We start from the raw sequence: 12,315 nt of genomic DNA, 5'->3' as shown, positions 1-12,315 counted from the left end.
TCAGCAGATTTGTGAAAAACGCTTTTAAAAAAGTCTCCATAACACCAAATGGATCAGTGATAACCTCCAAGAAGAAGACATAATAGCAATACAATCCCCCCCAAAAAAATCAATGAACGTATATCAGTTCAAAGAGTGACTTAAAATGACAATGCAATAAAGTGCCCAGGCAGCAAGTTCAACATCTACAGCTTATTAAAAATGTGCCAGGTACACATCCAGTATACTATATGAAAGTCAAACATAATCCAAGAGCCAGTTATTTGAAAGTTATTAGTCATTAAAATGTTTGAAACTAATAAGGATATGTCAATATCCACGTGAACAGTGAGCTCAAAAGCTGTGTGGAGGTCATTGGGGAACAAACCCATTAATGTCTACGCTAATACATGACATGAAAAGGCTTTATAGTGTTATTTGAGAGAAAAATGTTGAGAAGATACCCTAACTGAATGCACTTAAAACAGCAATACAGATGTCAGAACAAAAAAAACTAATTCAATTGGCATTGCATTGTCTGTCTTCCCATGATTGTGATGTTGATCTTGCTGATAATACACATCCCATGATTTTGATGTTGATCTTGAATGACAATACACATGTTCATTTTTCTGAAATGTAAACTGTAAGCTTTCATCAAGAAATATTTCAGATTCTATTTAAAATTTCTAAAAATATCAAAATAACTATAACTGTTATCCATCATTGACAGAATGTCTAAACATTTTTCTGTTTACTACAGGTAAGACTTTGCATTTAACTATAAAAATTCCTGCACACTTTTCAAAATTGTTCAGTGGATATCCCCCAGATAATTACAAATCAAAAATATGATATCTCACAATGAGTGAAACATTTTTGCTGTCTTGAACAAATTTCTTATATTCTTTCTTTGCGTAAGTATTTAACCTAGTAGTATGAAGCACATTACCAATATTAGTCCACTTTTCAATATATTGTATTATTGCAAAGAAATATCTTACAGCCCTGCAAAAATAATTAGTAGTATCTGCTAAACTAGGTGGAATTCAACCATAGCCACTATCGAAAGAGACCATAAGCAGAGAAATACCATCAATGGCTATGTAGATTTTAAAATTCAAAATTTTTTAGAATTTGTTTTTTCCACCTAAGCAAATGAAAGATCTTTGATGAAAGAGCCAGGTTTGTTAGTAGGGATTACTGTAGCCTTAATGGCTCACTTTACCAATCATTAAGCAGTATGTAGTAAGGAAATGATGTTGAAGACATCTTTCTCAAATGTCACTTTCACAAATGCGCACACCTGTGAATGGTACAGCACAACCAATCATTGTAAACAATACAGTGGAAATTATGATAGCCCGAATCTTTGGCAGCCAAGAACAAAACAATGCTGGTGTTGGTGGTGGAGGCATAAATGAATTTCCGTCTTGAACTTGCACCGCAAGGTGATCCACTGACAGAAGAGGCTCAACCAGTGGCGAGAATTAGCTAAATTTGCTATTGTGGCTTAGTGGCTAACACTTCTGCCTCCCATGGCCTTATCTGTCCTCCCCGTGTTAGCTTGGGTTTCCTCGGGGTGCTCCGTATTCCTCCCACACTCCAAAAAAACCATGCTAGTCAGTTAATTGGCTGCTATCAAATTGACCCTCATCTGTGTGTCTGTGTGGATTTGTTAGGGAATTTAGACTGCAAGCTCCAATGGGGCAGGGACTGATGTGAGTGAGTACAGAGCTGCGGAATTAGTGGCGCTATATAAATAGATGATGATGATGATGAAGTGTATTTTCTCAACATGTATTCAATGCATCTGGTAAAATAGTAAACAAATGGTTCACCAGTATTGCCAAAAATGATAGCATACTATATTTATGAGAAAGTGTTGGTGATTTGTTTGTCCAGCAGGAAAGTAAAAGTTCCAGGAGAATTGCTATGCAGTGGAAAGATTTATTTTTTGTATATCTCTATAGGGCTGGAACTTAGAAATAAGATATCATTGGAAAGTTGGGTGGTAACTCCTTCCCTCCCCTCTATTGCAGTGATGGGGAACTCTGTCTTCTTGGAGGGCTGCATCTGTTATGTAGTGTGATCTCCTTAAAGCAGAGAATAAGATCTGGGATAGCCGGCTGGGCAGGGCCGGTGCTAGGATCCCCGGCGCCCTAGGCCCAATTTTGAAATCCGCCCCCCCCCCTCCAAAATAAATCCGCCACCCACCCCCAAAATATCCCCCCCCCCCAAAAAAAAATCTGCCACCCCCCCCAAAATATCCGCCCCCAGGACTTTCCTTACCTTACACTCCATAACGCTGCTCCTCTCTGCAGGGTCCCGTCCCTCACTGACACTGTCGGGCCCTGATGATGATGTCACGCCCGACAGTCAGTGAGGGGAGGGGGAGTGGAGGAGACGGAGGTGCACCCGCCCCATGAGCTGTTGTAGGGGGCCGTTGCGGCGATGGTGATCCATAGCTGTGCGGCGGCCGTGGAACAGTGGCGGACGCAGGGGGGGGGGGGGGCGATCGGGGCCCTAGCAGGGGCTTGCTGCCGACAGCTACACACTGTGCAGGTCCGTTCAGCAGTAACAGTGTGCTGCCCGGCTGCTCTGATTGTGTTTTAAACACAATCAGAGCAGCGGGACAGCACACTGTCACTGCTGAACGGACCTGCACATACTGTGCAGCCGCCGGCAGCCTTAGGAGTCGGAAAGGGGGCGGGGCCTAAATTGCCCCCCCCCCCCCTACATCGCCCGGGGTATAGTAATTTCCTAGATCCGCCCCTGCCGTGGAAGGTATGCCCGCGGTCGCCACACAGTTTTACAGTATAAAGTATACCTGCTTTTTAATCCTGTGGCGCCCTTCAGAGCCCGGCGCCCTAGGCAACTGCCTAACGTTGCCTAATGGGAGCGCCGGGCTTGCGGCTGGGAGGTCACAGGTGAAGGCTCGGCAGGTCTGTTACCCACCACTGCTCTGGTGCAATCCTTGTGTATAGCTCGGCAGGATACCTCTACAATAATTTGTTAAAATTCAGAAGTCATGATTTGGGAGCAAAACAGTGTGGAGAGTAAAAATGTCACTTCAAGATCCATCTACTAATACTTTAGGCGCACACTCTTCATTATTTTACATTTTTTTTTTATTTTATTAATAGTGAGATTGTTTGTTTATTTCCCTGTTTAGTTTTACTGTAAAACCCTCTCTTGTACCTCGGTGATATCCTCCCGTGCCATTGTTATTATTTTAATTTTTAAACTAATACAGATGTAGTGGCTTGCTTGGAACTGATTTAAGTGCCCTGTCTCTTTCCATTATTGTCATAGATGAATTTTGTAAATTGGCCCTGTAAATTATACCGCTTTCATACTGCCGCCCCGGCAATATCCCGGGTTTTTCAAGCCGGGTTTTTGCCCGGGCTCGGAGCGTCCCAGCTCAGAAACACCATTCATACTGCACCTCAGACCCGGGAATTTCCCGGGTTGACCCCATTCATACTGCACAAGTCTGTGCCCTGGCAATTTGTGGGAGTCATCACCAGAGCAGTTTTCATTGGCTGAAAAATGGAGATGTCATTGAAAGGTAGACAATTGGATTAATAGAATAGACAATAGAATTGGCAGACAGCCAATCAGCTTGTTTTCTGTGCAACCCGAGTTGAAAAACCCGGGTTGCACCATTCATAGTGCAGGCAACCCGGGTCCGACCCGGGAATTACCCCTCGATAAATCCCGGGTTGAAGACCCGGGTTTTTAGACCCGGGATTTTGGACTTGTACCATTCATACTGCACCAAGACCCGGATCGTTTGAGCTCGCCCCGGCAAAAACCCGGGATTTTGGTGCAGTATGAATGGGGTATTATATGTATGTTTCCTTTAAGCATAATTATAATGTTTGTTAAGTTGTTTCCTTCATATGTCTTAATAAAAGTATTCTTGCAGTATAATAAATACTGTATCATAACAGTATTATTTACATTTAATTATGTAACAAAACCATGAAGGTTTACAACAGTAACAGCAATTAGTAACTATAGTGTCATATAGCTTTCTATAGGTATAGCCAAATTACTCCACCCCAGAACTGTCTTGGAGTCTCTCAATGTGCAACTGGTGTGTCTACTATCAATGTAAAAGCCAGACTAATTACATGCATACTTTACAGGTATTTACAGGTCTCAACACTTGGCTTGTGATGTGTTGTAGATTATCCTGTTGACTTGAACAAAGCAGAGGAAATCTCCCTTACTGCTAGCTTCTTTTTATGCTTTCACTTATTAACAAAAACAAGTAATCAAAAATGAAACTAGACTCCATTCACAACCTACAGTGGATTAAATATTCTGTACTATAACTAGTAAAAGTAAGACTAATAAATCAACAATTGATTTATTTTTTTAACTGCAAAACGTCTGAGAAAGACCTGAAGAATTAGACCTATAATAAATTAAGAATATGCAGCCACTAGGATTTGAAAGGAGAACACTTAGCTGCAGATAACAATGAAACCCAGAAGCAGAGAAGAAAGCAGTGCATCAATCCACATATTAATGAAGTAACTTCAGGTGAAACAGATATAATGGGCACTAGAGCCTAAGCAGCTACAGTAGCAATTGTCTCTTCTGCACTACTGCTAATAACACTGAGGGCATGAGTTATCAGAAGCCGAGGAAACCTTCCATTAAGCATCCAAGACAGCAGAAGAATGTAAGATAAGGCTACCACTGTCTGAACTACTTCTGTTGACACACCTTCTTCTGTCTCAGACAAACCTTGCAATGTTTCCATAGGTCATTAGTAAGAGCGGCAGTTAGGTCTTCCAGCTGTCCAATACTGAAATGGATATCATGGCATTCACTGGTTAAACTATCTTGCTCCAAACATGGGTCTACATACCACCTTTTACAATCTAAAAGCTTTTCAGTACATGAGTCAGTACTAATTTGCGATTTTACACTTACAGCACCCTGAGGTAATGTAACAGCAGATTTACTGTAGCACTGCTGTTGTTTTGTGTGTCAGCACAAAGGCTAATGGTGCTGCTACATGATTCATGACTTTCCTTGTTACCAGAATCTTTGGGTGTACTAAAACAAAGGCAAGTGAGACTCCTATATAGTCTCCTCCTCATTCATATTGAGTTGAGAATAAGATTTCACAATTTAAATCTAACTGAATTTAACTTAAATTTATATAATCTAACTTTATTGCATTAAATGAAAATGCAATAAGCAAATGTGAAATCTAAGTAACTATGTAATTAACAACAAGAAAGTCATGAATTATGTGGAGTTTAAAACCAAAAGAACTGCAAATTTAAAAAGCAGAAAAAGACAAACAAGGCTAGAAAGCACCTTCTATACTTCCCATTCAGAAAAAGTGAATCCACGGAGAAACAAAGGTGACTCTTGACAGTTACTTCATGTATGACATTTATTTTTACCCATTAAATTGATGGTTCAATTTGTGGATTTAAAAATTCTGCTATGAGATCCAACAAAACATTCCCTAAAGAATTTTTTACAGATTTTCTTAACTCTACTTAACAGATATGGATCTGCATATTACACATAGCACCAGACATGGCTTTGCATATTAAATTTGACACCAGTTGTAGCTCTGTATGCTATACTTGGCACTACATAAGCCTATATGTTTTACTTAGCACTGTTTATGGCTCTAAATAATATACTTGTCACCTAATATAGCTCAGCTTTGTATACTTGGCACAAGATATGGCTCATGCCTTTATGACTGCACACCTGAAAAAAAAAGCATTTATATTGTATGTGAATCAAATTTGGGTATGCATAACCAGGGCTGCCATCATCGGAGTATGGGGGTTACTAATATAAGGTCCTGGATTTACCAGGTTACCTATCAAGTACCAAGGCAGCAGCGAGCTTCTCTGCACCAGTCCAGTGGGGAGGAAAGCCTCTCTGTCCACACCAGTGACAGTTGTCCCGTAAATGACAGTTGCAGCCAAGTTATGATGTAAACTGATGTCACACTCATCTTCCCACCATGGCAGTACAGTGAAAAGGAAGGAGCGTTTTGGCTGCATTGCTGCATTCAATATCAGTCTGCATTGCATCAGATCTCCTATTCTCAGCCAGTGACAGTGTGGAGGAGTCTCAATCTGTAAGTTTAAAGGGACGTGTGGAGAAGTATGAGGGGCTGGCATGTGGTGAGGTCCGATGTTCATATAAGTGGCATGTGAGGAGGTCTGAGGAGCATGTAAATGGCAAGTGGGGAGGTGTGTGAACATGGCATGTGTCGAGGTCTGGAGGGCATGTGGTTGTTGTGGGTGCCATAGCTCTACTATACACCTCTGTGTTCACTGTACTAGGGGGTCGGGGGTTTGGGGCCAGGTCAAGGAGGAAGGGGTGGGGGCCCTGCCTGTTTAGACTGCACTAGGTCACACAATTTTTGATGGCAACCTTGTACATCACAGCAAATTACATTATAGATGGGAACCAGATCAAACAATTTCTTCCTTCTTGCTGCTGTCATGTCGCTCAGATACATGGCAATATTCGAGTACAAGTAAAATTTTCAGCAAAGCCAGTCAGAGAGAAACAGAGAAAGGAAACACATAAGGGAAAGGGAAAGGGTAACATGGAAGATATAAGGGAAGTATTTTGGAAAGTTTTAACATAATATGGAGATATGAGGGAGAATGTAAGTACACAAAGGAGACATGAGGGAGAGGTGAGGGACACGGAGGAAAGGAGAGGTGGGAGACACCGGGTGAATAGCCTTGCATCATTTAATATGTTTTACATTATACTACAGTATATAGTGTTAAAATGCATCTAAAATTAATTGTACTTTATCAAAACCCCTAAACCTTTGGGGGCCTAGGTGGTCCCCAGGACCCTGGCCGTTCACTTCAAAGTGGAAGTTCCATACCAGCACTTCTAAATTTTCACTTCGACCACTGACTGTACAGTTCCACTAGGGCTATCAATCATGCAATTAGGCTGTATGGTTGTAATATGTTTATCAAAGACATATATGAAATTTATTACAACTAAAACTGGTAAACATTCTAAGTACAAGAAAAGGCACATTGTTCTTTAAACGTACCTTTCAATGTTTTCCAAATCATCATAATTACAATGTTTGAGAATTTTGAAGGCCAATGCAATGACTCGTAAACCTTGAAATGTGTAATGTTCCAGTTCATCTAAAAAGTTGCTGGGGACTTGAAAAAGATAGAATGAGTAAAGTAAATTGCTTCATCTTAAATGCAGTACAGCAGCGCTCACAAACTCCTTGAAAATAATATAATAAATACATATATATATATATATATATATATATGTATATATATATATATATATATATAAATATATATATGTACACTGTGTATATATATTGTGACAGAGGTATGCGTCCCATGCTTCCGGCATTGTATACATAAAACCCAGTCCGGGTCTTCTGTTCTATCAGTCTCTAACAGACTGATCAAGGGATGCACCTGTGAGGTGCTTGTAATAAGGCAGCTGGGATATGCAGCCAGTGTCTCAGACCTGGGAGAGGTGCAGGGAGCAACAGTTACATGTGGTTTGATGAATGTGTGGGACATAAGGTCCTACACATGAGAGAGGGCCTCCATAAATGTATTAGCTAGAAGCCAGACGGCTAGGATTTTATTTGTGTTTTGTTCCTATTTTCAAGCTGGTGAATAAACTGGCTGTGGCTGTTATTCAGAAACTCCTGGACTCGTGTGTCTTACTGCTGCTGTTCACCCAGGAGATGATACCTGTTCCCCTGATTATACTACAATATATGTTGGGACAGTTCTCAACCAGCTAGTCTTTACACACGTAGTATTTTCTACAAAATTCACTTAAGTAGACTAGTTGCCTATTGTGCCCATTCTTTTCCATTTTTGGTGGAAAATTGCTCTAATTGCTTTTACAGCTAGTCTATGCCACATTTCCTCTTTAGAATATTTATGCATATACATGCTTTACAAATAATTATTCTCTTCAGTTTACCCTTATAACCAATTTTTTGCTCTGTTATACTGGTTTGGCTTCACAGGAAATAACACACATTGTCCACACACATACAAACAGAAAGCAATGTATCACTGTTTAGGGAACAGTCAAATGTTGTTGGGCTAGCTACTATTATGGTAATTTAACTCATACTTGCCTACTTTTGGCAAGTTGTATGCAGGAGAGGGGCGTGTCTAGAGGGCGGGAGGGGGCGGGACGCGACCAAATGCTTCATTTTGGCCCCGCCCCGCGGCAAATATGCCATTTTGATACGGGGGCGAGGCCAAAATGATGCGATTCACCGTGAATCGCATCATTTTAGCCCCGCAATTGCGGGGTGCGGGAGACTTGACAGCTCTCCCGGAAGTCCGTGAGACCGACCCGAATTTCAGGAGTCTCCCGGACAATCCGGGAGATTGGCAAGTATGATTTAACTTCCTGTATTTCCTCCTGAAGTTGTTATGGTGAGTTCACTGTGATAAATATGGTGTATTTTCAAGAGATAGCAAAAGCCTTTACATCATAAAACAGGGCTAGGCAAAAGAAGAAGTGTCATAATTAGGCATTATAAACTCTTTCAGTATACCCATGGGCACTGAGAGTGGGTGGGACTAGTACCAATTACCCAGGCCTCATCATAACCCAGCTGAGCTATATTAAAGACCAGGAAAATTGACTCCTATTAATTTACTTAGTAACTTACAGCGCCTTCCAGATATATATTTAATTTAATTTTACCTGTTTCCCCTGTGTGGCTGTGTAACTGGAGTGGAGCAGTGATTAGATTACTGATTTCTGGTTGCAATATGGCTGTCCAGTTTGGCATCTTCTATTGTAAGTGTAATGCTGAACTTTTTGCCTTTTTGTTGAAAAGGGTATAATATTTTATAAATTTGATAAATCTTGGGCCAAATATACCCAATTAAAGTCTGAGACGGCGGACTTAATGGCAAAGGGATCATGTGATTAGGTAAATAAACTAGACTGTAATGATATAGATAAACATTTTGGAAAATAAAAATCTATTTGAAAATATATCCTAATTATTATTTTAGAAATCTAATTCTGTCTAGTAGGCTAAGTGGAAGCCCTGGCAAAATTAGGGATTTACCAACAAAGGAGTGGATTGCAGGTTGAATATTTGGAGGGTAGTATTATTCAAGTCTATGTGGAATTTAAATTGTGGTACAATGCATATTTAGATCCATGCCCGCCACCTTCCTTGCATACAAGCACGCTATAGATGGTTCAGTGTGTTGCCATTTGGTGTGCTTGAGAGGAATTGTGCACCCTGTTAAGTCAGCAGGAATCCATCACATGAATGAGACATCACTAGGAAGAGTTCATGCCAGCCCACTATATATATTACAGGGGGGCATTAATTCATGAAGAAAAATTTAATAGCAAAAGTGTAATAGAAGAAATTTAGATTTTCAGAGAGAATGTCATGGTATCTATAATTCAGGGCTGACAAGATAAGAACTGATATTATAAGTCACTATATTCTACATATTTTCCATGTTTTATCAGTCAAGGGGTTCAAGTAACGGCTTATGTTTTATTTTTGATTTTTTTTGTTTTGCTGACCTGTAGGAAAGGGTGCCCAGGGCCCTTGTTTGGTCGGCCTGAGCAGTTAGACTAGACTGACAGTCAGGGTGCACAGCCAGTCAGGGCAGGAAGCTGATCTACTCCTCTTCCCTTATGATCTGACTGGCTACTCTTCTTTTCCTCTCCTCCCATTTCCATGTACGCATCCCCTCCATTTCCACTCTGCTATTCCCCTTCAAATTCCTTATGTGTGGGCCAGCTGCCCTACATTCTTCAGGACACATTGGGCTGGTGCTGGATCCAAAGCAAAGCAGTCTAGCAGATAAGTGTGGTGGTTTGGTATTAAAGTAACATTAATGTATTGTGGTGGAGGATATTAATTTAATGAGAGAGCTATTAATGTAAAGTAGTGGGGACTATTAAGCTTATGCAGTAAAGTTATTAAGAAATATTAGGAGTCAAAATTTAATGGGGGAGTTGTTGGGGGCTATTAATGTATTGTGAGAGTATTAATGTAATGTTGAAGGTATTGAGGTAATGTGGCTGCTGGTGGGGACTAATATGAGGGCTGGTAGGCTGCTATTCATGTAATATGAAGCAGATAACGGTTATTCATTTGGGGTATTTGTTTATTAAATGTGAGAGCTATACTTCTAATTTGAGCTTGACAGGGCTTTGAAAGATTGTAGGGGCTAATAATGCATTGTGGGCTCTTTGCATTAATGTGGGAGCTAATAATTTAATTATGGGCCTAGTTTGGTGGTGGAGGCTGATTTATTAAATGTGGGTGTTATTGATTTAATATTAGGGCTTGTTGGAGGCAGGGAAGCCTAGAGTATTCACTTGTTGCTCGACTTGCTAGCAGGCAAATTATACCTATCCCTTTTCCAAAAAGGCTCCCATAATTCTAGGATCCGGCAAATTAGTTACAGAGCTTAAGACACTAGATGCAGCAGGTAGTCAAAGCTGCAAAATTAGGTAGGAGAGGGCAGCACAATCTGTCAACTGATTCTGTCAGAACAGTCACGATTTTGGAGAACTCTTCTGCACAGTCAGGACTTTTTCCTGCTTGCATGGGCATTCGGAAGGTATTTCACAATTCACGCTACTCTCTCAATCTGCCCCTGCCAGCGGCTCTTACCCTGCTGCAATTTTTGATGGAGTAAGAGAAAAAGTGCTGCATTACAAAGCAGCAGCACACACTGCTGCTCCATGACATTAGCTGGTCTGCGTAGAGCGCTGATGACATCATCAGTGAGAGTCACCAACTTTCCACACTAAATTTCTCTCCACATGGAGCAGCATACCTGGGAACTGCTGTGGAGGAAAGATAACTCCTTCACTGCAGGAGGTAGGAACCTGTGGAAGGGTTAGGCAAATGTGTCAAGAGGAGAATGGAGAAGAAGCATGTCCGACAAGAGGAGATCCACTCTCCTCTTGTCACATATGTTACCTCACCAACCTCCCTTTGTCACATATGACCCCCACTGTCCCTGTGGAGGGGTCCATGCACATGTTTACCTACAGACACATTCAATTCATATTACATACCTGACTCAAACACCCTCATTCAAGTTTTTATTTTTGCATTTAAAAATAGCATAAAAAGTACAGATGTCCATTGAAACAGAGTAAAATAAAAATAATGGAGAAGACATTTTTGTGTTTTTTTTGTTGCTGTAATTTAAAGAGTACTCAACCACCTTATTTTAATTTAATACATATCAAAAACCATGCATTACCAACATGAATATTATACCCAAAGTGTTTATAAGTTTGGATATATTGTTCATTGCTCTTTATACTACAGCGCATTTCAGAAGGTTGACATGTTAAAATTAAGGTACGTCTATATCTTATTACCCTGAAGCAGCAGAGTGTGAGTAACAGATAGCTGTGTGTGTGTGTTTCTTATTCAATATTATATTATGACAGTGTTATAATAATAAGGTGTGTCTTCAGCGTCTACAATTAGGCAAAACTTTACTTTGTAAGAGAAATACAGTATAAAGACAGGGAAATACTGAACATCATTTTACCGTCAAACTTCATATATAAAAGTTTCATTTTTTTGGTTTACTTGTGCATCCAAATTAAAGAGATTACTAAGCAAATAAACTGCTCAACAAGATGCAGTGTGAATTATTTTTGTTATGGTTAGTGGTGATTTGATTTTTCTGTACATGTTTTTCTTTAAAAATAAATACACTCATAATAAGAACAATTCATTCATTGTTCTATGCTCTAATTTCAACAGCATTCTTTTAGCAGAATAATAATAATTTAAGAAAGCAGACTGTACCTGTTTCAGGTCTGCAAAAACTTGCCACCATCTCAGGAGCTCCCTTCATATAAGCAATAAACTCATTTCCTCCGATAACCTCAGTAATAACAAACATACGTTGCAATGTGGAGGAGAACGGGTACTGGAACAAAACAGTTACTCCTTCCACTGTTTGCTGTTAAGAAAAAAAAAATGACATCATGAACGTGTCAGAATTTTAGGGAGTCAAGCCAACAATACATAAAAGCCAGCAACACCGATTTTTAATTCTATTACTGTGCAAGCTTTGTTTGCTTTATAATATATGCTTGACATAAAACAGTGGGCAATGGCATTCAACAGCTCCAGGATGATTGACCTACTTTGTTTGAGTTTGACCCAGGTCGGACAGTCATATTGTGGGAAGAGTACTCATCATAAATATCGGTGCCGGTGTCTTCTATTACCTGAAATATGAAAAAAATTATATCACTCCTAAAGTGGATGCATTCATATTGTGCTTAATT

At 40.1% G+C, this 12,315-nt stretch overlaps 1 protein-coding gene across 3 annotated transcripts in view; it reads right to left on the bottom strand.

Annotated features, from left to right (window-relative positions):
* Positions 1–12,315, bottom strand: part of LOC142143973 (putative cation-transporting ATPase 13A4) — a 137,949-nt gene that overhangs the window by 61,971 nt on the left and 63,663 nt on the right. For all 3 annotated transcript variants that reach the window (XM_075202275.1, XM_075202277.1, XM_075202274.1), the window contains exons 15-17: positions 12,172–12,255; positions 11,828–11,984; positions 7,058–7,175 (exon numbers count right to left, since the gene is read on the bottom strand). In XM_075202275.1, the coding sequence (XP_075058376.1) occupies positions 7,058–7,175; positions 11,828–11,984; positions 12,172–12,255 (359 nt within the window). The remainder of the gene's footprint in view (positions 1–7,057; positions 7,176–11,827; positions 11,985–12,171; positions 12,256–12,315) is intronic.

Source organism: Mixophyes fleayi, chromosome 3 (genome assembly GCF_038048845.1).
Source record: "Mixophyes fleayi isolate aMixFle1 chromosome 3, aMixFle1.hap1, whole genome shotgun sequence".
Classification (NCBI taxonomy): Eukaryota; Metazoa; Chordata; class Amphibia; order Anura; family Limnodynastidae; genus Mixophyes; species Mixophyes fleayi.
This window is presented reverse-complemented; position numbering and strand designations above follow the sequence as displayed.